The 27,043-nt window shown below is 35.4% G+C and overlaps 6 protein-coding genes across 9 annotated transcripts; 5 read left to right on the forward strand and 1 right to left on the reverse strand.

Annotated features, from left to right (window-relative positions):
- Positions 1–65: 65 nt before the first annotated feature.
- On the forward strand, positions 66–8,841 carry LOC126746603 (RNA polymerase II-associated protein 1). Of its 2 annotated transcripts, none has more exons than XM_050454915.1 (9): positions 66–669; positions 1,031–1,308; positions 1,356–2,822; positions 7,199–7,379; positions 7,447–7,718; positions 7,777–7,912; positions 7,963–8,317; positions 8,380–8,567; positions 8,621–8,841. In XM_050454915.1, the coding sequence occupies exons 1-9, from the start codon at positions 328–330 to the stop codon at positions 8,768–8,770; spliced, it is 3,369 nt and encodes a 1,122-aa protein (XP_050310872.1). In that variant the 5' UTR covers positions 66–327; the 3' UTR covers positions 8,771–8,841. The 2 variants fall into 2 exon arrangements, with proteins under 2 accessions (XP_050310872.1, XP_050310873.1); XM_050454916.1 differs by having other exon boundaries at positions 71–669; positions 1,365–2,822.
- Positions 8,842–9,890: 1,049 nt separating this feature from the next.
- On the forward strand, positions 9,891–11,113 carry LOC126746353 (nucleotide exchange factor SIL1). The gene has a single exon (XM_050454576.1). The coding sequence runs from the start codon at positions 9,942–9,944 to the stop codon at positions 11,070–11,072; it is 1,131 nt and encodes a 376-aa protein (XP_050310533.1). The 5' UTR covers positions 9,891–9,941; the 3' UTR covers positions 11,073–11,113.
- Positions 11,096–12,261, reverse strand: LOC126746354 (lymphokine-activated killer T-cell-originated protein kinase homolog). The gene is made up of 3 exons (XM_050454577.1): positions 12,088–12,261; positions 11,484–12,032; positions 11,096–11,414 (listed from the first exon to the last, which is right to left on the reverse strand). The coding sequence occupies exons 1-3, from the start codon at positions 12,191–12,193 to the stop codon at positions 11,125–11,127; spliced, it is 945 nt and encodes a 314-aa protein (XP_050310534.1). The 5' UTR covers positions 12,194–12,261; the 3' UTR covers positions 11,096–11,124.
- Positions 12,262–12,422: 161 nt separating this feature from the next.
- Positions 12,423–13,676, forward strand: LOC126746355 (pyridoxine-5'-phosphate oxidase). The gene is made up of 6 exons (XM_050454580.1): positions 12,423–12,689; positions 12,739–12,904; positions 12,958–13,057; positions 13,111–13,164; positions 13,222–13,421; positions 13,475–13,676. The coding sequence occupies exons 1-6, from the start codon at positions 12,602–12,604 to the stop codon at positions 13,635–13,637; spliced, it is 771 nt and encodes a 256-aa protein (XP_050310537.1). The 5' UTR covers positions 12,423–12,601; the 3' UTR covers positions 13,638–13,676.
- A 1,061-nt stretch (positions 13,677–14,737) lies between these two features.
- Positions 14,738–21,021, forward strand: LOC126746323 (serine/threonine-protein phosphatase 2A 65 kDa regulatory subunit A alpha isoform). 3 transcript variants are annotated; one of them, XM_050454519.1, is made up of 11 exons: positions 14,738–15,074; positions 15,180–15,407; positions 15,556–15,717; positions 15,778–15,972; positions 16,039–16,386; positions 16,457–16,636; positions 16,689–16,812; positions 17,618–17,807; positions 17,877–18,060; positions 20,601–20,685; positions 20,884–21,021. In XM_050454519.1, the coding sequence occupies exons 1-11, from the start codon at positions 14,991–14,993 to the stop codon at positions 20,892–20,894; spliced, it is 1,791 nt and encodes a 596-aa protein (XP_050310476.1). In that variant the 5' UTR covers positions 14,738–14,990; the 3' UTR covers positions 20,895–21,021. The 3 variants fall into 3 exon arrangements, with proteins under 3 accessions (XP_050310476.1, XP_050310475.1, XP_050310477.1); XM_050454518.1 differs by lacking the exon at positions 20,884–21,021 and having other exon boundaries at positions 20,601–20,856; XM_050454520.1 differs by lacking the exon at positions 20,884–21,021 and having other exon boundaries at positions 14,739–15,074; positions 15,568–15,717; positions 20,601–20,856.
- Positions 21,022–21,450: 429 nt separating this feature from the next.
- Positions 21,451–25,612, forward strand: LOC126746134 (leukocyte surface antigen CD53-like). Its single transcript, XM_050454256.1, has 5 exons — positions 21,451–21,810; positions 21,919–22,110; positions 22,174–22,344; positions 25,047–25,262; positions 25,331–25,612. The coding sequence occupies exons 1-5, from the start codon at positions 21,748–21,750 to the stop codon at positions 25,394–25,396; spliced, it is 708 nt and encodes a 235-aa protein (XP_050310213.1). The 5' UTR covers positions 21,451–21,747; the 3' UTR covers positions 25,397–25,612.
- The last annotated feature ends 1,431 nt before the right edge of the window (positions 25,613–27,043 follow it).

The raw sequence follows: 27,043 nt of genomic DNA on the forward strand, positions 1-27,043 counted from the left end.
GCTGTCAAATAAAAGTAGGGTTAAGTGTGCTACGGTAGAATACGTTTCCTTGTCTTATTTTCCTCTATAAAGGTTTGGAATTCCTTGCCTGCTTCATTTGATTTATCATCATAATCATCAATAAAAATGGAAGTTCTTTATCCATTTTTTTCAAATTTACCACTAATATAAACAAACAGATAGATGTGGAGTTATGTGGAGGGTGGGGGGGCGTTTTGTCAGCTGTCAAATAAAAGTAGGGTTAAGTGACTCGCTCTAGTATTTGGCGTCCTTTTTACCTAAATTAAACAAACAAACCCGTTTTAAAGCGATAATTTAGTGCTAACCATGTCGGGACACGATAAAATCCCCGAAGAAGAGGAGGACGGTGAGGAGCGCGAGCTGCTCAGACAACAGGCGGAGTATTACAAGCAGAAAAGCGAGGGCAAAATCACCCCCGCGGCCAAGTTTATCGCCCCCGTGGGGTCCAAACAAGCGAAAAACGTGCCCCAAGCGATCGTGGAGCCCCCAAAAGGGGCCAACATTCAAGAACAGATCGCGAACACTTTCGAGGCGATTCCCACTGATATGAAGTTGCCAGAGATCGTTGAAAGGCATAGAGGGGAGCCTAAGAGTGTTGTCGAGTTAAAGTTTGCTAGCAAAGGGTTCCCGCAAGTGAAAAGGAGAGATGTAAGTTTATTTATTTATTTATTTGTTATGGTGCATATTATATGTAGTAAAAAATAATGTTATAATTCACAATAAGGGTCATAAAATGACATAAAGAGGAAAAACATCAGCATTAAAATATGCAGTCCAATGACCCTCGAACTGGGTGTAGGTTTACTTCTAATAACCGCTTTCTTACTTTACTTTTAAAAGCATGAATGAATCCCCAAGTAACGCAGAATTAATTTACAAATAAGTGAACTGTAGGTGCTTATGGGGAGGTTGTGTACCCTCTTGGAGTGTACGTAGCAAATGTTTATTGCATGATAAGAATGCACCAATCAATAAATTAGGTGATTTATTGATTTGTCCATTTTTATAGACCAACATTAAGCCCACAAAGGGGAGCATATTCTCGCAACAAAACAAACCAATAAAAACTGAACCCGATGATGAACCGATGGACACCACTCCTCCAGTGAAAGAGGGTTCGGCAGAAGATAAAGTGTCATTTGCATTAACTGACTCAGATCGGGAGCAGATTCATGCTCAGAACTTACACGTTCTGAATCAGATGACCGATGAGGAAAAACTGTCCGAGAGGGAGAAACTGCTGGGCAGCCTGGACCCTGCTCTGATCCAGTTCCTGCGGGACCAAAGGTGAGTAATTTCCATCAGGGTTGTTTGCCGTTGTTTTTTGAGAAAAGTGTGATTAGGGCTAAAAAACTTGAGGAGGAGGAGGAAATTGGTGTGAGGAACAGCATTCAAGAGCAGAACGAGGCAGCTTCAGAGGAGGTCGAGGTGGCCAATGAGTTACTCCAGGAAGCGGATGCAGGCAACTGGTTGAACTTTGATCAAGTGGAGGCGACCAAGTTGGCCTGGATGAAGGACTTTAACCCCGAAACCGACCTGAAGAGTGAAAACTTCGAGGCTCGCTTCGATTTCGAGGGCTACTTGTCCCCTTATAAAGTGGAGATAACCGACGCGAATCGTCATTTATTTCATCACGGGGATGAACCGGAACGGCCGGGGTACAGTTTACGGGAGTTACTGGTGTTGGCGCGTTCCAGTCAGTTGCAGCAGCGCGTTTTCGGCTTGAACACGTTGGCGAACATTTTAAAAGTGGAAAAAAGCGGAATGTACGATAACGTGCTCGACATACCGTTCGAGCAAGTGTTTTTCGTGATAAGGGTGTGTTTGGACGAGAACACCCCTTCGGTGGTGACCGCTTCCTTGAAAGCGATGCGGAATTTGATTTATTTCTTGTTGGACGAGGCGTGTGCGGACACCATGATGAGTTTCGGAAAAGTGGGGTTATATCAGCCTGTGTTGGGGGTCCAGGAGGAGTTTGACGAGCAGGAATTGAACGATCAGCAGTTGGCCGAGCGGGATTTGGTGAGGTGTTTGGTGCGTACCGACTTCCTGGTTAGAGTCAAGTATATAGTGAACGCCATAAGGCCTCCCCGGGAGGCGGTGACTTATATTCTAGACATTCTGTCCAGGGTGGCGCGTGACAAACACGCGATGCCAAAAATATTCGAGCAAGAATATCTGCTGGACAGTTTAGTGAGGCATTTCCTACCGGATGCGGTGAGGAACGAGTACGAGGCGCCGCTGCCTCAAATGGTCAAGTTGCTTCGGATTTTGGCCGCGCGGGAGCGCCACTTGGCCGAGGCAATCGAGGACAGATACCACGTGACCGACCTCCTAATGTACTACTTATATCAGGACGAATATGGACAAACGGGCTTCGGAGTCCTCTTGTTGATCGAATCGATGCGCTACTTAACCGTCCTAGTGCACCAAGGATGTTACAGCAAAATCAATGTGGAAGTGTTATATATAATCATGCGCTATCACTTCGATAAGACGGATAATTCGCTAAATAGTCCGGTGATGAGGCAGAGTCACGTGGCCGCCCTTTTTAACCTGCTCGCCGCCCTTGTGGAAAAGGGTCAGTTCGCCATGGACTCCGTGGTCGAAAATTGCTTCTACAAGTGGATCACTCAGTTCAAGCAGTTCGACGCGTTCAAGTGTGGACACTCGCAAATCCTCGCGTCGTTGCTCTGTTTCGCCGCCGCTTGTGAGAAACGGAAAATCAGCACCGGGTTCGATGCGCTGCTGCAGAGTCTGTTGCTGTCCAGGGGCTTCAATGTGGCCGTGCACCGTGTCACGTAAGTTTGTTTGTCTCGTTTTACTCGATGTTCCCCCCTGCGAGGGTTTTTGTGCTTCATATATAGGGTTAGTAGTGGCACGTGGGGTCATGTTTGAAGGCGTGTTTGATGTAAGAAAAACGTCTTGGTTTACTCTGGTTTCCCCTGGGTTTTGTTTTGAGGTTAAGTGATGCGTTAGTAGAGGCACTTGGGGTAATTTTATTTAAAATTTTTTCAACGTAATTATGAATTATTAAAATTTTTTTTTTAATTGTACAAAATGTCCATAACTCGAAAACTTGACGAGACACAAAGTTGAAATTTTGTACAAATATTCTCTGGACAATTTCATTGGACACCTGTTTCAGCGTTTTTCAAAATTTGTACAAAAATTTCCAAAAAAAAATATTTTTGGATTTTTGGAAAAATGTAATTTTTCTTCTAAAAATTATACAAAGTGTCCATAACTCAAAAACTTGACGAGACACAAAGTTGCAATTTTGTACAAATATTCTCTGGACAATTTCATTGGACACCTATTTCAGCGTTTTTCAAAATTTGTACAAAAATTTCCAAAAAAAAAATATTTTTGGAAAAATGTAATTTTTCTTCTAAAAATTGTACAAAATGTCCATAACTCAAAAACTTGACATGACACAAAGTTGAAATTTTGTACAAATATTCTCTGGACAATTTCATTGGACACCTATTTCAGCATTTTTCAAAATTTGTACAAAAATTTCCAAAAAAAAAATATTTTTGGAAAAATGTAATTTTTCTTCTAAAAATTGTACAAAGTGTCCATAACTCAAAAACTTGACGAGACACAAAATTGAAATTTTGTACAAATATTCTCTGGACAATTTCATTGAACACCTATTTCAGCGTTTTTCAAAATTTGTACAAAAATTTCCAAAAAAAAAATATTTTTGGAAAAATGTAATTTTTCTTCTAAAAATTGTACAAAATGTCCATAACTCAAAAACTTGACAAGACACAAAGTTGAAATTTTGTACAAATATTCTCTGGACAATTTCATTGGACACCTATTTCAGCGTTTTTGCAAATTTGTACAAAAATTTCCAAAAAAAAATTATTTTGGAAAAATTTAATTTTTCTTCTAAAAATTGTACAAAATGTCCATAACTCAAAAACTTGACATGATACAAAGTTGAAATTTTGTACAAATATTCTCTGGACAATTTCATTGGACACCTGTTTCAGCGTTTTTCAAAATTTGTACAAAAATTTCCAAAAAAAAATTTTTTTGGAAAAATGTAATTTTTCTTCTAAAAATTGTACAAAATGTCCATAACTCAAAAACTTGACAAGACACAAAGTTGAAATTTTGTACAAATATTCTCTGGACAATTTTATTGAACACCTATTTCAGCGTTTTTCAAAATTTGTACAAAAATTTCCAAAAAAAATTTTTTTTTGAAAAATTTAATTTTTCTTTTAAAAATTGTACAAAGTGTCCATAACTCAAAAACTTGACTAGACACAAAGTTGAAATTTTGTACAAATACTCTCTGGACAATTTCATTGGACACGTATTTCAGCGTTTTTCAAAATTTGTACAAAAAATTGGACAAATAAATTTTTTTAGGAAAAATATAATTTTTCTTCTAAAAATTGTACAAAGTGTCCATAACTCAAAAACTTGACAAGACACAAACTTGAAATTTTGCACAAATATTCTCTGGACGATTTCACTGGACACCTATTTCAGCGTTTTTCAAAATTTGTACAAAAAATTGGACAAATAAATTTTTTTAGGAAAAATATAATTTTTCTTCTAAAAATTGTACAAAGTGTCCATAACTCAAAAACTTGACAAGACACAAACTTGAAATTTTGCACAAATATTCTCTGGACGATTTCACTGGACACCTATTTCAGCGTTTTTCAAAATTTGTACAAAAAATTGGACAAATAAATTTTTTTAGGAAAAATATAATTTTTCTTCTATTAATTGTACAAAATGTCCATAACTCAGAAACTTGACAAGACACAAAGTTGAAATTTTGTACAAATATTCTCTGGACAATTTCATTGGACACCTATTTCAGCGTTTTTCAAAATTTGTACAAAAATTTCCAAAAAAAAATATGTTTGGAAAAATGTAATTTTTCTTCTAAAAATTGTACAAAGTGTCCATAACTCAAAAACTTGACAAGACACAAACTTGAAATTTTGTACAAATATTCTCTGGACAATTTCATTGGACACCTATTTCAGCGTTTTTCAAAATTTGTACAAAAATTTCCAAAAAAAAAATATTTTTGGAAAAATTTAAAAATTGTACAAAATGTCCATAACTCAAAAACTTGACAAGACACAAAGTTGAAATTTTGTACAAATATTCTCTGGACAATTTCATTGGACACCTATTTCAGCGTTTTTCAAAATTTGTACAAAAATTTCCAAAAAAAAAATTTTTTTGGAAAAATGTAATTTTTCTTCTAAAAATTGTACAAAATGTCCATAACTCAAAAACTTGACAAGACACAAAGTTGAAATTTTGTACAAATATTGTCTGGACAATTTGATTGGACACCTATTTCAGCGTTTTTCAAAATTTGTACAAAAATTTCCAAAAAAAAAATATTTTTGGAAAAATTTAAAAATTGTACAAAATGTCCATAACTCAAAAACTTGACAAGACACAAAGTTGAAATTTTGTACAAATATTCTCTGGACAATTTCATTGGACACCTATTTCAGCGTTTTTCAAAATTTGTACAAAAATTTCCAAAAAAAAATTAATTTTGGAAAAATGTAATTTTTCTTCTAAAAATTGTACAAAGTGTCCATAACTCAAAAACTTGACATGATACAAAGTTGAAATTTTGTACAAATATTCTCTGGACAATTTCATTGGACACCTATTTCAGCGTTTTTCAAAATTTGTACAAAAATTTCCAAAAAAAAAATATTTTTGGAAAAATTTAATTTTTCTTCTAAAAATTGTACAAAATGTCCATAACTCAGAAACTTGACAAGACACAAAGTTGAAATTTTGTACAAATACTCTCTGGACAATTTCATTGGACACCTATTTCAGCGTTTTTCAAAATTTGTACAAAAATTTCCAAAAAAAAATTTTTTTGGAAAAATGTAATTTTTCTTCTAAAAATTGTACAAAATGTCCATAACTCAAAAACTTGACAAGACACAAAGTTGAAATTTTGTACAAATACTCTCTGGACAATTTCATTGGACACGTATTTCAGCGTTTTTCAAAATTTGTACAAAAAATTGGACAAATAAATTTTTTTAGGAAAAATATAATTTTTCTTCTAAAAATTGTACAAAGTGTCCATAACTCAAAAACTTGACAAGACACAAAGTTGAAATTTTGTACAAATACTCTCTGGACAATTTCATTGGACACCTATTTCAGCATTTTTCAAAATTTGTACAAAAATTTCTAAAAAAAAATTTTTTTTGGAAAAATGTAGTTTTTCTTCTAAAAATTGTACAAAGTGTCCATAACTCAAAAACTTGACGAGACACAAAATTGAAATTTTGTACAAATATTCTCTGGACAATTTCATTGGACACGTATTTCAGCGTTTTTCAAAATTTGTACAAAAATTTCCAAAAAAAAATATTTTTGAAAAAATTTAATTTTTCTTCTAAAAATTGTACAAAATGTCCATAACTCAAAAACTTGACAAGACACAAAGTTGAAATTTTGTACAAATACTCTCTGGACAATTTCATTGGACACCTATTTCAGCGTTTTTCAAAATTTGTACAAAAATTTTCAAAAAAAAAATATTTTTGGAAAAATTTAATTTTTCTTCTAAAAATTGTACAAAATGTCCATAACTCAAAAACTTGACAAGACATAAAGTTGAAATTTTGTACAAATATTCTCTGGACAATTTCATTGGACACCTATTTCAGCGTCTTTCAAAATTTGTACAAAAATTTCAAAAAAAAAATATTTTTGGAAAAATTTAATTTTTTTTCAAAAAATTGTATAAAATGCCCATAGTTCAAAAACAAAATTCATTCATAAAAATTGCCCAAAAATCATAAAGAAATAATTATTTTATTACGACACCTTTAATTAAATATATTTTCACCTACGCCTCTGCCCGTTCAACCTTTCACCGCCATAAATTCAAACTCGACCCGCTTCACCGCCCTCCCATTGGTCAGAGACCTACACGGGGGGCGGGGCCATCTCGTTTACGACGTCAAACCTCACCAGGGGCGTAACAAAATATTTATTTATAATATGTATTTAACAAGTGTGTAAAATAATTATTTTTTTTATGAATGGAAAATTTAAAGTCGTAAATAGGTTAAAAGGGAAGAAAATATCAAATATTTTACTCACTAGTGTGTAAAGTAAATACTTAAGAAAAAAGGCAAATTTCCAGGAAATGTTTGATGCTATTAAACGAAGTGGAGTACCACAAGGGCAGCCCGAACCTGCCCTCTTTAGGTGCAACCACGAGCTGCAACACCGAGGACCACGTGATTCCAGTCCTGAGGACCAGCAGCTGCATCCCACTATTGTACTGTTTCTCTCATTACGCCTTGTACACGTCATCCTTTCAGGTACGACCCTCTGGACTGTCTTTGTCTCTCTCTCTCTCACTCTCTCGTGTGTTTCCCATATACATAGTTGAAGGCGGCCTTCTTGATGCACCCGAAAGTCATCGAGTACGTCTCCAAACTGGCACGTGCCCCGCGTTACTTCAACGTGGGCCACTGGTTCTCCCGCTGCGAGTCGCACTTGATCCTCAACATGTTACGGATCATCGTGGTGGTGCGGGGGGTCATGGAGCCCGAGCTTAAGTTCTTCTACGCCCTCGCGTTTCGCGGCTTATGTCTGTTCGGGGCGGATCAACTCGAGGATGTGCCCCCGGTGCTGAACAAAATCGTTTTTTGCAGAGGGTAAGGGCGCACGCGTCATTGCGCTCCTGTCATTGCTATAAGTGACATTTCGTTGTAGATTCTTCGATATTAAGGTGCTGTTCGCTAAGCAGCGTATCGGGAACAATATCGAGTCGGTGGACGCGTTGGATGCCGCCTGGAAGAACTTGAACGACATTCGGGAGGTTTATAATGAGGTGTTGGGCTTTAAGGGGGTAGGTCAGGAGCGCCCTCTCAATTTTTTTTTAATCGTTCATTAATACAGGATCGTGTTTTCACTTGTCAACCCTTGTGCCTCTCGATCTCCACGAATGCCACCGGTGTCATCCCGGTGGACTGGATCTACACCCCGTTGGTGCGCCTCTACTCCGAGCAAGAAAAAGGGAACACCCCCAAGGACCACCGGACAGTCCTGAACTGTCTCCGCTGGATTTTGATGTGCGAATCCTACTTTGCTCGACTGTCGGACTCTTTAAGTCCCACCGAGAAGTATGTGAGGTTATGTTGCGTCTTTCTCGGCAGCGACAGTCTGTTCCTGTACGAGGAAGTGCAGGAGGTCTTAGAGAAAATATTCAGGAAACTTAAGGAGCCGGAAATGGACTTTGAGGAGGAGATTTCCGGTGAGAGAGGCGGCCTCCCCTTTCATTTCAAAATCTTTCATGTCCTCGTCATCTTAAAACAGGTTTACCGAACTTCAAGGACTTTTACAATCAGCTGTTGCAACAGTACCAAGGGGTCAGTTATGGGAACAAAGTGTTCGCCAACGCCCTCCTGTATCCGTTGGTGAAACGGCACGACGTGCAGTTCCGGAAACGGTTGTGGTCCGATTTCCTGGGCGTGGTCGAGACCTGTACCTTGAAGGCTGAGGAAGTAAGTTGTAGTAGGCTTCGTTCAAAGCAATTTGTTAAATTATCTCCGTCCAGGTGTGGTTCAATGCGAGTAACTTAATCGAACCGCCGGACACCGACGGGTCCCTCCGTAGGGCCTACAGGGCGGCCCTCAACAGTGGAACAGTCAAACGCAACACTGTGATGCACGCGATCGCCGTTGCCAGTGCCGCGGAATGTCGTTGAAACTGTGATAAATGTAGTCGAAGTTCAATTGTATTTTTTTTTTGTTTTAATAAATAATGATTTTTTTATAATTTATTTTTTCGTGAACTTTCCAACTCCGCCCCTGTTTCCTTACATAATTTTGTCCCATTTTACTCTAACTGCCCCCACTCAACATATGATCGATTAATAAGGATTGATAGGGAAACAACGGGTAATATTCAAATACGCAAAAGGCTACTTACCTTGAGATATTTTATAAGACAAAGATTAGAAAGAAGGGTAAGAATTCAAACATAACTTTTAATTTGGGGGTCTCCCAGATCACACTTCTCTCTTCGAAGAACATTCACTGTTTCACTTTCACTCCAAGAACACTTGTTTCAATTAATTAACACTAACAAACCACTAACTGTAAAATAAGACTGCATAAACTGATTCAGCTTCTCTCTAGTCCAATTCTTCTATACATAATGTGTAATGTTTATCCTTTACTTAATTTATGCCTCTTAGTAGTAACATTCTTACTCGGAGTTTGTAACATTAGCGAACAAAAGAGGACCGAGTCATTAGTTGTCTTAACCTGCTGGTTATACTGTCTCAGTGCCTAAAATTGAAAGAAAAACTATTAATCACTTCCAGGCAGTCGAGCCAAACTGTTTATTAGATATTTCAAACACCTAAGCTGAAGTTTTATCACTTCCAAGCTTTTGAGAGAGTGTCTTTACTAATGTAGTAGTTGGACATAAAGCCGAGACTTGGGAACACATTGGTTCATGTGAACCCCTTTTTCTTCTATTAATTGAACGTTTTTTAAGTAAAATAGCTGGTCAAAATAATATTATAAACTTGAACCGTTTGTTTGTATTCAAAAGTGACATTGACGTATCAACTGTCAAATGAGCAGTGTTGCCAAATAGGTCGGAAGACGTTGCACTGAAGATATTGCATGAGCAAGGTTAATAGCTAAAAATTTATTAATTTCGTATTTATGAAAATAACTTAATTCTCTAAATATTTTATCACCCTAAAAATCTCACTGATGTATTTAAAAACCACTAAAATGTAGTGACAAAACCACCATTTGGCACCACTGCAAAAGAAAATGTGGCTCCGTTTGTTGCTTCCTCATGAAATATGACAACATTGCAAATTTGAAACGTAACTTAACCTCAAACTCTTACACCCAAATATGTACCCTCAAGCCCTAATAATACCGGTGATTTTAACCGTAAGTCTTTGCTCAGACAATAAAGGGGCGAAACAAGAGGAATTCGTGGCCTCCGATGAGTGGCAAGAAATCACAGAGGGCCAAAAGGTCCCCGCGGGGCTCCACTACCGGATCAACTTGTCCACCGGTAAAAAGGAGGCCAAAATCCTGGACAACCAAGAGGAGCCGAATAGCATAACGAACTTTATTACCGAGCAAACGTTGAAAGATCTAGACAAACCGAAGAACAACAAATTCAGAACCATCGATGAAATTAAACGGGACTTGGGAGACCTGCTGGTACAACCAAAAAGTGACCTGAAAGTACTAAAGGAACTTTTCGAGTCATACGAACAAGGGAACAATACAGAGACCGTTTTAAAGGACTTACAGTACTTGGGACACCAAATTGATAACGCGCAAGAGTTTTGCAACTTAAATGGCTTCAAAAAAATCATTTATAAGGAACTGAATTCTTCCATAAAAGGGGAGGCCCTAAAGTTGTTTTCTGTTCTGGCCCAGAACAACCCGAAAGTTAAGGTGCACATACTAGAAACTGGCGGGGTAGCAGTGTTACTAAAATTGCTCAGTTTGGACCCTAATGAGGTGGTGAAAAATAGTGCCTTGACCGCCTTAAGTTGTACTTTACGCACGTTTCCTTATGCGCAAAACAAGTTTATCGAGGGTGGAGGCCTAACAGTGTTAACCAACTTATTTGGCACCGCATCATTGAAGTTACAAGTTAAAATTGTCACTTTTTTAACTGATTTAATAACGGAGAGGCAGCAGGACATCGAGAACTTTGAGCAGCATCAATTGATTGATGTCGAAAGTGCTTTAGTGAGGTTAGGTTGGTGCGAAAACATGAATTTAATGCTGCAAGATTTGGATTTAGATGACTTTGATTCAGTTGAAAAGGTTTTGTTAGGGATGAAGGGGTTATCAGGGAAGTGCCAAGGGTTTTATGACAAGGATGTACTGGAAAGGGTGAGAAGATGGTTTCAGCTTTTAATAGATGGGCGGGAGGAGGATGATGCGGAATATCTCGGGTATTTAGTCAAACTTGTTTCCGAACTTATTGGTAACAAGGACAGGGTGAAAAGCGAGCTGTGATTTGTTGTGGAAAATAAAATAAATTTAATATCGAAAATTTATATTAAAGTAATCATTTCAATTCTTGTAAAAGGCCAATGAGATCAGTGGCATCCGGCCTTTTATCCTTCTGTTCTTCAGTGCAACAAAAGTAAATTTCCAAAACTTGATTATAATTTTCACCTAAATCTACATTCTCTGGAATGGGGGGCCTCTGTCTGCACCCCATTCTCTCCATTAAATCATCCAATTTATCCAAATCTAACTCTGTACAAGTGCTTATATCCTCCATGACGTCTTCGATTAATGGAGGGCACAGGGCTATCATTTCCCAAATAATCAAACCGTAACTGTATATATCCGCTAAAAAAAAAACCCCATACAGAACTTAAAATTTCATTATTCACATCCGCCAAAAAAAACCAAACTTACCCTTAACAGAAATGTCCTGTGGATGCCCGAGTACCTCCGGAGCACTCCACGGCCTCGTCCCCACATACTCCGCCCCCGGAGCCTTCTCCTTATCCACTGCCCCACTTTTATCCACCGGCAAACACACCCCGAAATCACACAGTTTACACATCACAAAATCACCCTTAATAAGCACATTATAAGACTTTAAGTCACAATGCATGATCAATGCAGTGTTATGCAGGTATGACAGTGCTTGGGCCACATCCAAAGCGACTTTGGTGATGGTTTGGGGCCCAAAGGGGCCCGTTTCCTGGTCGAATCGTTGCTCGATAAGATCTCCCAGGCATCCGGTGCATTCCTCCATCGCCAGGACGTTTTTGACTTCGAAAAATGCCCGGAAACCGACGATGTTTGGGTGTACGAGGTTCCTGAGGGTATCCGCTTCTTGTTTCAGACGACTCTTGATTTGGCCGTTGTCTCTGTTGCGTTTTAAGAGTTTTTTTATGGCCCAGGGGGAGCGCAGTTTGTTGTACGCGGGGGAACGCTCCAGTTCGTACACCGCTATACCTAAAAAAGAGTGATAATGTGCTTTGTCCTAAAAATTGATTAGGGGGACCCGCACCTGTTCCATAACCGATTTTTTTCATGTAAGGAGACGCGGGTATTTTGATTTTGTTGAGGAGGTGCTGCGGCGGCTTTTTTGGGGTACAAAACTCGTGATTCGCCATTTCAATTGTGATTTTATTTAAATGCACTAACCGTTAGAAGAACGTTGATTGTTATGACATTAAGACAAATTTTTGCAACGTTGCCAGTGTGTGGAGATGTTCCACGACAACCCTAGGGGTACGGCAACACTGCTTCATAGAAAACCTTATGTAGGCAACGTTGCCAACTATTACTACTCAGGAGACTTTTTAGGAAAATCGCTTTAGGTGTGACAACTCTGCTTATTTATATTTGACAGATGTCAGGTGATGCCTTGTAATGATTTTATCCTAATAATTCTTTTTTGCAAAGAGTTATGATGAAATTTTGATTGATTCATGTAATAATTGCGTAAGAGCACTTTAAAATCTACTGCAAAACATTCCATTAAACTAGTTAATTTAATTATCAATGACCTAACGTCTTTTATGTTCAGTTTAATAAGGGCTCAAAAGTTCCCTTGTCATACCCCAAAAACATTAAAAATCACATTTTACAGCATGAATAAGGGGGAAGGTAAGTTCCAGGGTACTTAAAAACCTTTTTGCAACTCACCTAATTGCAGATCTAAGCGATTTAAGAAAGCAATACCATGGCAAAGACACTTTATTCTTGGAAGAAACCATTGAAAAGAAAGACCCGATCGATCTGTTTGGAAAGTGGTTTAAATTGGTAAAAGATGACCCCAGGACTGTAGAAGCTAACTCCATGTGCCTCTCCACTTGCACTAAGTAAATAACCATACTAAGGTAGGCAAGTAATCATTTAATTATTCCCTTTTAAGGGATGGTTTTCCTTCGGGACGTCAAGTCTTATTGAAGTCTTATGGTGAAGACGGCTTTAGGTTTTGCACCCACTACACTAGCAGGAAAGGCCAAGAAATCGTATGTACTTACTACTGGCTTAGTATTTGTTTATTTATTAGCTCTAATTTTAGGAAGAAAACCCTCGGGGGGCCATAACATTTTACTGGGAACATTTTCACAGATCGGCAAGTGCTTCGCCAAACTAACTAACCAAATTTTTTAAGAATATTAGTTTTTTTTAGGTTAGGATCGAGGGGACAATTGAAAAGGCCCCCTTTTCAGATGCTGACGAGTATTTCAGTAAAAGACCGTACACGAGCCAAATCGGGGCATTGTGTAGTGATCAGTCGAAACCTGTTGCCAACCGGGCAGTTCTTGAGGCCAAAGAGAAGGAACTGAAGGCCAAATATAAGGAGGGAGAAGTTCCCAGGCCTCCTTTATGGTTTGTTATGGTGATTTTGTGTTTTTTTTTAAAGGCAATTGGTGTCTTTTTAGGGGGATTTATATATTGAAGCCTCGTTCGATTGAGTTCTGGCAAGGCCAAACTGACCGGATACATGACAGGATCCGATTTAGATTTCCAAACGAAGGGGAACCCGATGGGGTTTTGAGCAAACAGGGGGACAACGGGTGGATTTATGAGAGGTTATGTCCATGAACATATCGAGGAATTATATATAATAAATGATTCATTAGTTTAAGTGGTTTTATTTTGGTTTTATGAAATTGTACTAAATATAGTACATATTTTGAAAAGAAAGATTGATTGTACAAGGTTTAGTACAATTTTGTATTAGTTCTATGTTTGAGTGAGGAAAATCCCTAAATTTGGGTACAGTTTTTTTTTTAGACTTGGCAACTGTGGTAGAATTAGTGTAATATTGGCAACACCGGTAACCGACTGTTCTTCCATGTTGTCAAAAATGACAGAGACAGTCCGCATAAAAAATGTTTTTATGAAATTGTACAATGTCTATTACAAATTGTGTGCCTTGAATTAAAACAAATAATTTTTTTGTACGATGTTTAGCCTAATTTAGATCTAGTGCCAAGCTTGGGTGGAAAAATTAACAAATCTAGGGAAATTTCTTCAGACTTGGCAACACTGGTGGAAATGAAACACTGAAAAAATGACAGAAACAGGGTCTCTATCTGTCAAACGGCTTAAAACATAAGTAAAACTTCAAATAAGACGCGTATTGTACACTATTTAGTATATTTTATAGCCGAAAAAATTATTTTTATTGTACAAGGCTGTATAGGACAATTTAGATTTAGTTGCATAAAAATAAATTCCAAATCTAGGGATTTTTTATAGACCTGGCAACACTGGTAGGATTAACTAGTTTAGTATAGAACCTATAGATTACCGATACTCCTTCCGTACCGTCAAATGACAGTTGACAGAGATTTGTTGTAGTTTGTCGTTTTATAAAATTGTACATTGTTTATTTCAAATTGTGTATTAAATACCTGTCATTAAATTTAAATGTCATTTATTATATATTTGTATAATACAATGTAAATGAATTCCGTTAATAAATAAATAAATTAATAAATTGTGTTTCTTGCATGAAAATAAATTTCTTCCTTGTACGAGGTTTAATACAATTCAGATTTAGTTATATGTTTGGGTGAAAAAAATCCCTAAATCTAGGGAATTTTTGCCACGCCTGGCAGAGCTGTTAGTTTGGAACATGAAAACTTGGCAGCACTGGTTGCCTAACGTGAAAAATGACAACTGACAGAGACAGCGCCCCCCATTTGTCAAACGGCGAACGTCGCAAGTAAGACGTCAAGTGAAAAAACAAGGCCCGAGAGTGTCGCGTACTTTTAACGACGTTTTTTTTGCCATAAATTCAACATTTAAGTGCGATTTCGGGGCGTAAAAGGAGCCCGTATAGTATCATCAGGGTCTAGTCCGCCCCCCCCCAGTTTAAAACCCTTAATTCGGCTTCACGAAAACCGCGTAAAAACGACGATATCGACGGAAATCGGCGCGTCGTCCACAATGGCAACCAGCGATTCAGCGGGAGACGACTCTTTGTATCCGATTGCGGTCCTAATTGACGAATTGAAAAATGAGGATGTACAGGTGAGGTCATTTATCGGTCCCCTTAAGGGGGTTTTCTCGCTAAACGCCCTCCTCTGTTATGGCCCCCTCTAGTTAGTACTATTGACACCTTTGTCTTGCTTTTAGCTTCGCTTAAATTCCATTAAAAAACTATCGACAATCGCCTTGGCGTTAAATGTGGAAAGAACCAGGTCCGAACTGATCCCATTCCTCACTGAGACCATTTATGATGAGGATGAGGTGCTGTTGGCCCTCGCCGAACAGTTGGGTCAGTTCACCAATTTGGTCGGAGGGCCTGAGTACGCCTACTGTTTGTTGCCCCCATTGGAGAGTTTGGCAACCATCGAGGAAACCGTAAGTAACTTTAGTATCACCATTAGTTAGTCATCATCAACAACAACAACAGTTTATATTGTCTTAAAACGATTTCAACAGACATCCATGACAATTGTACTAAATTATGCAGATTTAACTGAATAACCGTATGGTTTTTTGAAAAAAGGAAATTTCACAGGTGGTGCGTGACAAGGCAGTGGAGTCTTTAAGGGCGGTGGCACAGCAGCACAGCCCCGCCGACTTGGAACAGTATTTCGTTCCTTTGGTGCAAAGGTTGAGCTCCGGAGACTGGTTCACATCCAGGACTTCCGGTTGTGGCCTGTTCTCCGTAAGTCTATAAACTCTGACAAATCCTCATTGTTCCTGAGTATGGGGGGGGGTTGTTTAGGTGTGTTACCCAAGGGTGTCGGCAGCGATGAAGGCAGACTTGAGGTCCCACTTTAAGGCCCTGTGTCAGGACGACACTCCGATGGTGCGTAGGGCGGCCGCCTCCAAACTGGGGGAGTTGGCTCAGGTGGTCGAGCTGGAATACGTCAAGTCCGATCTGATTCCCATGTTTGTCAATTTGGCCCAGGACGAGCAGGTACTCTGGGGGTTGTTGTTTTTTTTCGAATTGTACTAACTGTAGTACAATTTTTGTTGTTGCAAGGACTCCGTGCGACTTTTGGCGGTGGACGCGTGCGTGAGCATCGCCACCCTGCTGCCGCAGGACGACGTGGAGCAGCTGGTGATGCCCACCTTGAGACAGTGCACCGGCGACACCTCGTGGCGGGTGCGTTACATGGTCGCCGATAAGTTTACGGAACTGCAAAAGGCGGTGGGACCGGAAATAACGCGGACCGACCTGGTTCCGGCCTTCCAGAGTCTGCTGAAGGACTCGGAGGCGGAAGTGAGGGCGGCGGCCGCCAACAAGGTCAAAGACTTCTGTCAGAACCTGGACAAGGCCCACCAGGAGAGCATCATCATGAATAACATCTTGCCCTGCATCAAGGAACTGGTAAGAGGGCACATTGTACTGATTGTTGTACAATTACGACTTCTTCTTCATATTTTGTTATGACTCCCAGGTAGCGGACCCGAATCAGCACGTGAAATCGGCCCTGGCCTCTGTAATAATGGGGCTCAGTCCCATTTTGGGGCGTCACAACACCATCGAGCATCTTCTGCCCCTCTTTTTGACCCAATTGAGAGACGAGTGTCCCGAAGTCAGACTGAACATTATTTCGAACTTGGACTGCGTGAACGAGGTGCAACACGAATTGTACTAGATTTTGTACAATTTAAAAGATTCGTTTTTAGGTTATCGGCATACAGCAGTTGTCCCAATCGTTGTTGCCCGCAATCGTAGAATTGGCCGAGGATTCAAAATGGCGCGTACGGTCCGCTATTATCGAGTACATGCCCTTGTTGGCCGGACAGTTAGGTTAGTACAATTTTTCTCGCCAGGGTTGGGTTTAGTACAACTTTTTACAAGTGACATTTTTTAATAATCAAAGAAATAGTCACTTCCAGGCAGTTGAATTTCTCTTTCCCTTTAGGGTTGGGCTTAGTACAATTTTTTCACCAGGGTTGGGTTTAGTACATTTTTTTAATCATTTTCCAGCTTTTGTCATATTTTTTTTTCTGTTATTTAATAATCAAAAAAATAATCACTTCCAGGCAGTTGACCTCCTCTTTTCACCCTCTAGGGTTGGGCTTAGTACAATTTTTTAAATTCCAAGCACTTAAATCGTAATGGAAAGCCCTGTAAAGTTTACTCAATTATTAAAAATTGTACTAATTTGTTCTTTATGGCAAATCGATATTGTACTAATAATTGTACAATTATATATTTTCATTTATTTTTATACAAATTAAATTTTTCTAGTCATAAATTGCATGATTTTTTTAAAGATTTTGTTGTGCTGTAAACTTGTACAATTTTTTTTGCCCTTAGGGTTGGGTTTAGTACAATTATTTCATTTCTAATTGAAGCAATTAATTCGTAATAGAAACTGTCAGCTTTGTATTAAAATTTTTGTCAAAAATTGTATTAATTTATTTCTTACAGGCAGTCTTTATATTGTACTAATTCCTGTACAATTATGTTTTTTCTTTATTATTTTTTTTTTTGTACATGGGACCATTTGGGTCATCCCTGATATAAATTTTTTGTTGCCTTAATAAATTGTACATTTATTGGGACTGAACTTGAAAAATTGTACAATTTTTTTTCCCCCAAATGACAGGAAGGGAGTTCTTCGACGAAAAACTGAACGCCCTCTGCATGACGTGGCTGATGGATCACGTGTTCGCCATAAGGGAGGCGGCAACGTTAAATCTCCGTAAACTCGTGGACCAGTTCGGAGCCGAATGGGCGGAATCCACCATAATCCCGAAAGTGTTGGCCATGGCCCGTGATCAGAACTATTTGTACAGGTAATTTTACAAAAAAATCCAAATTGTACAAAATTTTGTACAATTCTAAATTTTGTCGTTCGTTTCAAGGATGACCTGTTTGTTTTCGATTAACGTGCTGGCGGAGGCCTGCGGTAGCGATATCACCACCCGGTTACTGTTGCCGACCGTTTTGAGTATGGCCCAGGATAAAGTGGCGAATGTGCGCTTTAATGTCGCCAAAACTTTACAGAAAATCGCCCCACAGTTGGATCAGGCCGTTATACAACCGCAGGTAGGTGTATTGTACAATTTTTTGTACAATTCAGTTTTTTTTTGGAAATTGCACTATATTTGTTTAGTGCATTTGTAATGGCTTATTTTTTGAAGGAACAACTCCATATCAAATTGAATTGTACAATGTTTTGTACATTTCAAATATTTTGTGTACTATATTTATTTGTTATCTGCAGTGAACTGCTAATAAAATAAACTCGATTAAGATACATTTTAATATATACCAAGAATTGTACAATTATTAAATCTATCAACTAAAAAGTACATAAAGTTGTACTATTAAATGTACAATTTTAAATTGACAAATTAATTACTTCGAGGAAATTAATTTTTTTTCCTTTTTAATGACTTTAAAAAAAAAAACTAAAATTTTTTAATTGTACTATTTTTTGTACAATTTATTTTTATCTAATAAATATGTAAAATTTGTATTTATTGGGTCTTAAAGAAGCAGTTAAACAAATTAGTCGATTGAATTAAATGATATTGAAAAAAATTGTACTTTTGCTTGTACAATTGTAATTTATTCAAGAAAATAATTATTTCCAGGCAATGAAAATATTTTTTCTTCTCAACTGCCTAGAAAAAACAAATATTTTTAATTGTACTGTTTTTTGTACAATTAATTTTTCTCCATTGTTTGTACTACTGATTGTACAATTTTTTGATTGTCGACAAACTAATTACTTCGAGGTAATTAAACATTTTATTCCTTTTCAATGACTTAAAATGACCAAAAATCAAGAATTTTTTTATTGTACTATTTTTTGTACAATTTATTTTCATCCAATAAGGAATATGTAAAATTCGTATTTCTTGGGTCTTAAAGAAGCAGTTAAACAAAATAGTCAATTGAATTGAATGACATTGAAAAAAATTGTACTTTTGCTTGTACAATTGTAGTTATTCAAGGAAATAATGATTTCCAGGCAATGAATATATTTTTTGTTCTCAACTGCCTAGAAAAAACAAAAATTTTAATTCTACTGTTTTTTGTACAATTTATTGTTCTCCATTGTTTGTACTATTAATTGTACAATTTTAGATTGTCAACAATCTAATTACTTTAAGGTAATTAAACATTTTATTTCTTTTCAATGAATTAAAATGACTAAAAAACAAGAATTTTTTTATTGTACTATTTTTTGTACAATTTATTTTCATCCAATAAGGAATATGTAAAATTCGTATTTCGTTAAGACTCAAAAAGAAGCAGTTGAACAAAATATTCGAATTGAAATAAATGGCATTGAAAAAAATTGTACTTTTGCTTGTACAATTGTAATTTATTCAAGGAAATAATTATTTCCAGGCAATGAAAATATTTTTTCTTCTTGAGTGCCTAGAAAAAACAAATATTTTAAATTGTACTGTTTCTTGTACAATTAATTTTTTTCCATCGTTTGTGCTACTCCAAGCTGTACTATTGATTGTACAATTTTAGATTGTCAACAAACTAATTACTGCGAAGTAATTAAACATTTTATTCCTTTCCAATGACCCTATAAAAACAAAAAAAATTAAATTGTACTATTTTTTGTACAATTTGTTTTTATCCAATAACAAATATGCAAAATTCGTATTTTTTTTGGTCTTAAACAAGCAGTTAAACAAAATAGTCGATTAAAATTAATGACCTACAAAAATTGTACTTTTGCTTGTACAATTGTAATTTATTCAAGAAAATAATGATTTCCAGGCAATGAAAATATTTTTTGTTCTCAACTGCCTAGAAAAAACAAAAATTTTAATTGTACTGTTTTTTGTACAATTTATTGTTCTCCATTGTTTGTACTATTAATTGTACAATTTTAGATTGTCAACAAAGTAATTACTTTGAGGTAATTAAACATTTTATTTCTTTTCAATGACTTAAAATGACTAAAAACAAGAATTTTTTTATTGTACTATTATTTGTACAATTTATTTTTATCCAATAACAAATATGTTAAATTCGTATTTTTTGAGTCTTAAAGAAGCAGTTAAACAAAATACTCGATTGAATTGAATGACATTGAAAAAAATTGTACTTTTGCTTGTACAATTGTAATTTATTCAAGAAAATAATGATTTCCAGGCAATGAAAATATTTTTTGTTCTCAACTGCCTAGAAAAAACAAAAATTTTAATTGTACTGTTTTTTGTACAATTTATTGTTCTCCATTGTTTGTACTATTAATTGTACAATTTTAGATTGTCAACAAACTAATTACTTTGAGGTCATTAAACATTTAATTCCTTTTGAATGACAATAAAAATTTTGAATTGCACTACTTTTTGTACAATTTTTTTTGATCTAATAAGAAATATGTAAAATTCGTATTTCTTGGGTCTGAAAGAAGCAGTTGAACAAAATATTTGAATTGAAATAAATGACATTGAAAAAAATTGTACTTTTGCTTGTACAATTGTAATTTATTCAAGGAAATAATTATTTCCAGGCAATGAAAATATTTTTTCTTCTCGCGTGCCTAGAAAAAACAAAAATTTTAATTGTACAATTTTTTGTACAATTTATTTTTTTTCCATTGTTTAAAGGTAAAACCAGTATTAGACAAACTAAACCAGGACTCCGATGTGGACGTGAAATATTCGGCTTCGGAGGCGATTTCCGGCATTTCCGGTAAGTCAGACGCTTAAGGACGAAAACAAAATTTCATTTACTAATTATTTAGTGTAAACGCACCATTAACTTATTAAACGATTATGTTTTGTTTTTTATAAGCTCGTTGTCTTTTTCTATTATTATTATTATTATTATTTGTATCTTTCTTATTAAATTAGTTGTACTAAACGGTTGTTTTTCTTTTGTTATTTTTAGCGTTGGGTTGAAAATAAGACTTAGGAACACTACTTAAGTAAGCAGAATAATTATTATTATTATTAATACCTACTACTACTTTATATACTACTTAAATTATAATAATAATGATAATAAATGTTAGCCTCCTACACCCTTTTTATTGTTATTATTATTATTATCATCATTATTAAATATTCGTTTTATTACAGTTTTCTCGAATTTGGCAAAAAAAAATCATATTCCGAGCATTTATTTTTATTTATTTTTTTTTCTTGTTTAAAAGTGTTTAATGTAAATATTTAATGCTAGTGAACTACAAAATAAAGATTAAAAAGAACGTAACAGTGTATTTATTCCCCGATTTAATTAAAAGACATTCAAATTTCCCGCGCCATAGAAACGCTTCGTTCGCCGATTGCCCACTAGGGTCCAAACCGGCCCTATTATTAGACAGTATAGGAACCTGTAATATGATATGAGCAACTGTTCATAGGTGGCGCCACTAGTAAAATATCAATTTGTTGTCAGGTTGCAAAGAAATTACACTATAATAAGTCACATAGTCAAAAAAACAGCACTGTTCACATAAATTCTTTGCTCTTATACATCGTTCTTCCTTATTTAAAATATATAAACCATATGCAGAAGTGAATTTAAGGCTTTAAAACCTGAACCCGATGCCCCAGTTGGCAACCCTGCAAATATACCTCTCAGTCTCATCCAAGGACTGTTTACGTTTTCCTTATTATGTATCAGTGTGCGCTCTAGAGTTTCCCCACAATAAATTATCGTTCAGTTAAAAATAAACAGCAAATTGAACGTCCGTATAGTCATAAAACGCTCCGAGGGACTCCGTTAAACCCGCCGATTTAGTGCATCAAAATGGTGTCAGGAGGCATGAGCTGCGTTAAATACCTCCTCTTCTGTTTCAACTTGTTGTTTGCCGTAAGTGCCATATTATACCGTTTTAAAGTTCGTTCCTTCCACTTTCCATCAGTATACAACACTCATCATAGAACTTCTTATTAATACGTTCAAAAAAAACTCTTTTAGATCTCCGGCCTGGCCATCCTTGTGCTGGGCATCATAACCTACGTACGCATCTACATAGAATATTCCTCGTTCGTGTACCCCATCTACGGGTCTATACTGATAGCCCTAATAGTTGTCGGGGTGGCAATTTTCCTGGTGTCATTCTTCGGGTGCTGCGGCGCCCTTAAGGAGAACCACTGTATGATCATTACGGTGGGTTTTTCAAATGCTGCTACATCAAAGAAGGGATTTATATATTAAGGGTGATTTAATCAGTTTTCAGTGTTACTAAGCATCATAATGGTTGCCGAACTAACGGTCGGGGTCATTAGTTTCATTAAAAGGAACGAGGTGGGGACCATGCTCGATAAACAGTTGAATTCCACCCTGTACGAGTATTATTCCAAGGGAGGCCCTGGGGAAACCTGGGATATTGCTCAGCATGAGGTAAGTGGGTATTAGTAATTATTGACTTTAAAATGAACCCCACAAAAACCATAAATATTTCAGGAAGACTTATAATAGTTTGTTCTATTTTTATTATTAAGTATACTGTTCCAGTTTCGACACTTTATGGATTAATTTCATGCTATTTTTATCTTTTTTACTCATTGGGGACAATTAGGGTTAATTCAAAGGTCAGAATGTCTTTGTCTTTTTCGTTGTAAATAAGTTATTTTTATTGGAAATTCAATTAAATAAGCGACACCGGTTTCCTGTGTTGAATATGCCACCGCAGGATGTAACTTGTTAATGGCCTCCTCATGACGAGGAGCTATACTTTTCATTTGTTTTTAGCAAGGCTCCTCATTGTTGCTCCTATTTTTTAATTAAAATATGAGGAGCCTAATAAGGAAATTAGTCGAGGAGTTTGAATAAGTTGGCTCCTCATGTTTTAATTAACATTAGGAATATTCGACCGGGAAAATGAGGAGGCCAGTTAGGAGGTTAAAATATGAGGAGTATAAAGACGTCTATAAGTTATTTATTAGCTTTGATTTGGATGTCAATTTAATTTTGACGTTTTTTTTTTTTGTACAATTCAACAAAAATTTAATAGTACAATTTTCAACGCTTTATTTGTACAATTAAAAAATATTTATTGTACCATTTGTAACGGTTTTTATGTACAATTACAATTATACCTATTTTATTGTTTGTTTTTAATTTTACAATATTTAACTTTTTTGTACAATTCGGGTAAGTATAATTGTACATTTTCATAATTTAATTGTACAATGTTTTTTTTGTACAAATGAAAATAATCGATTTGTACCAGTCTAATTTTTGAACAAATCGGATAATATAATTGTACAATTTTTAATGTTTTTGTACAATTTAAAAATTAAAATTGTTACAGTTTTTTTGGTACAATTTTAATTGTACAAACTTCTGTGTTTTTTTTTGTACAATTCCAAAAAAAATTTCTTGTACAATTATTAATAACTGGTTTTTGTACATTTCCACAACTTGAATTTGTTTAAATTTTAAGGTTTTATTAAATAATTTCAATACATTTAATTGTACAAATTTTAAAATTTTTTTTGTACAATTGAAAAAAATGTATTGTACCTTTTGTAACGTATTCTAGTACAATTCTAGTCAATTTAAGTATAATTTTTTTTTTATACAATAGAGTTATTTATTTGTACAATTCCTAAATATCTTTAGTACATTTTGAAAACTTTTTAATTGTACAATTTTAAACGTTTTATTTGTACAATTAATTCTTATCCTTTTTTTGTACAAATGAAAAAAATCGATTTGTACCAGCCTAATTTTTGAACAATTCTGAAAATTTAATTGTACAATTTTTAACTTTTTTGTACATTTCCTAATAAACTGTTAATTTTCTACTTTTTTTTTGTACAATTCGAGTAAATATAATTGTACAGTTTTTAATGTCTTTGTAAAAATGAAAAATTTTAAGTACAAGTCCAAAAAATTTTTCTTGTACAATTACTAACTGGTTTTTGTACATTTCCACAACTTTAAATTGTTTAAGTTTTAAGGTCTTATTAAATAATTTAATTGTACAAATTTTAATATTTTTTGTACAATTTAAAATAATGTATTGTACTATTATTGTAACAGTTTTTTTGTACAATTTCAAAAATTTTAATTGTTTAATTTTTAACGTATTCCAGTACAATTCTAGTCAATTTAAGTGTACATAATTTATTTATACAATAGAGTAATTTATTTGTACAATTCCTAAATATCTTCAGTACATTTCTAAAATTTTAATTGTACTATTTGTACCATTTTAAAATATTTATTTTTGCAAATCTTAACGTTTTATTTATACAGTTTCAAAAAAAAAATAATTGTACAATTATAACAATTTTAGTTGTGCTCCTCATTTTGCGATCCTAATTTGCAACAAAATATGAGGAGCCTATAGGGTAAATTAATTGAGGAACTTAATTTTTTTAAATATATGGCTCCTCATATTTGACCAGAAAATGAGGAGGTTTTAAGGAGCATAAAAAAGCCTTAATTCTTTTATTTAACTCATTTTCAATCCCCTCCTCATTTTCCGATACATATCATAATCACTTGACAAGAAAAATGAGGAGCCCAACTTACTGTCGAACACAGCAACTTGCTCTGTATGAGGGGCACTTTACTGAGGAGGCCTCTAAGTTTTCAAACCAAACATGAGGAGCCGATGTTTTCAATTAATTAATTTAGCTCAAAAAAATGAGGAGCCTAATAGCAACCTGAGGCACCCAATTTACTGTCAAACACAGTAACTTGCTCTTCATACTCTGTCATGAGGAGCATTTTACTGAGGAGGCCTCTAAGTTGCTCTTCATATTTGATCAGAAAATGAGGAGGCTTTGAGGAGCATAAAAAAGCCTCAATTCTTTTATTTAACACATTTTCAATTCCCTCCTCATTTTCCGATACATGTCATAATCACTTGACAAGAAAAATGAGGAGTCCAATTTACTGTCAAACACAGTAACTTGCTTTGTATGAGGAGTACTTTACTGAGGAGCCTAATGGCAACCTGAGGCACCCAATTTACTATCAAACACAGTAACTTGCTCCTCATACTCTGTCATGAGGAGCACATTACTGAGGAGGCCTCCAAGTTGCCAACCAAACATGAGGAGCCGATATTTTCAAATTAATTAATTTAGCTCAACTGTTGTGGGATCCGCGGTCCTTCCGACTGGCAAAAGGTGAATCCGAACGGCACTTTGCCGCACACCTGTTGCCCCAACGCCAACCAAGAGGACGTGTGCAAAATCAACACGGACAACTATACGGATTCGTGTTACGAGAAGTTGACGCAATTGTTCGTCCAGTATGCCTTGGTCATCGGCGTTGTCGGATTGTGCATTGCCGCTTTCGAGGTAATTCGTTGTGTTAAATTGAACAGGCCTCCTCATGTTTTCTCTTCCTCTCTCTCTCTCTTTTGCAGATATTAGGGGTGATGTTCGCATGCGCGCTCGCCATGCACATCCGTAAAGAGTACGAGACGGTTTAAGGAGTTTATGTTTTTTTTATTTTTTTATTTAAGACTGAATTTAAGTTAATTAACGGTTCGTCCATTTTGCAGTATATTGTGTAGCTAGTCGAAGTTTCTTTTTTTGAATGACTCAATTTTTTTGAAAAATGTTAGGTTACGGTGTTCTCTCTCTTCCTCACAGACTGATTTGTCACCTTTCACTATATATGCCAAATATAAATTAATCAAACTCGATTAATGTTAATTAGTTATATTTTATGATGTGTTTTTTCTTGATTATTTGTAAGCTCGAATATTTTAGTCCAATTTTATAGTAATTAAGGGTAATTGCAATAAATTAAGAAATGTGTACATTTATTTATTCGATGTGTTTTTTAGATTAATAAACCTGTACCAAAGTATAATATGTGTAGTATGTTATTAACCGACTCCTCATTTTTTTTTCCAAAAATGAGGAGCAACATTAATTTGCTCCTCATTAAAAAAAAATCAATGACGAAAATGAGGAGCACTAATATGAGAAAGCTATTTTAATAGACTCCTCATTTAAAGAGAATGAGGAGCAAGTAATTATTAATGCACTAATTAACACCTAATTTCTTTTTAATGAGGAGCAATTAATGACAGATGTTAAGAGAGGCTGCATTAATTGATTCAATGGTGTGACCTTGGTCGTGACCTTAACTCTTTAATGTTTTCTTTGGATAATTTCAAAAGCTGAATTTTTGTACAATTTGTAACAAATTATTTTTAACGGAATTTTTTGTACAATTCGAAATGTTTTATGGTACAATTTAAAACTTAATTACACCCTTTTTAATGGATTTTTTTACACATTCCAAATAATTTAATTGTACAGTACCAATAATTTCAATTGTACAATTTTAGCCGAATTTTTGTACAATTTGTAAAAAATTATTTTTAACGGTTTTTTTTTTGTATAATTTAAAAAGTTGTAATTGTACAATTAATAATAAAATTTTTTCTTACAGTTTAAATTTTTTAATAACATAATTTTTTATTAAAAATCGAAGAATATTAATAGTACAATTTTTTGTACAACTCAATAATTTAAATTGTACATTTTTCGTTGTACAATCGACTTGACCCTCTACGTGGCCTTCACCTTTTACTTGATCTTGGACTTGACCTTAACGTGACTGAGCAAAAAATTATAAGTACAATTTTTGCCTTTTTTTTTTGTACAATTGGCTTGACTTCGCTCGGTATGTGACCTTGATTTGTGACACATTTACTTGACCTTGACTAAAGATTCCACCTTGATGTCACTTTATACAAGACCTCGGAAGTGACCTTGACTTGGCCTTCACTTTATAATAATGAAAAGCTGCAATAATCTACTCCTCATTTTTCTTCAAATTGAGGAGCAAATAACGAAAAATATGAGGAGCAATTTATGAAAGTCAACAGGAGTTAAGCATTAATTGATTCAATGGTGTGACCTTGATTTGACATTCGACTTGAACTTGACGTGACCTTAAATATTTAATGTTTTCTTTGTACAATTCCAATAAATTTATTTGTACAATATTTAGATTGCTCTTTTTATTAACGGAATTTTTTGTACAATTCGAATTATTTGAATTGTACAATTTAAAACTTATTTACGCCATTTTTAACGGTTTTTTAGATATACCTCCGAAA

The sequence above is a fragment of the Anthonomus grandis genome, chromosome 17, assembly GCF_022605725.1.
Source record: "Anthonomus grandis grandis chromosome 17, icAntGran1.3, whole genome shotgun sequence".
NCBI lineage: Eukaryota > Metazoa > Arthropoda > Insecta > Coleoptera > Curculionidae > Anthonomus > Anthonomus grandis.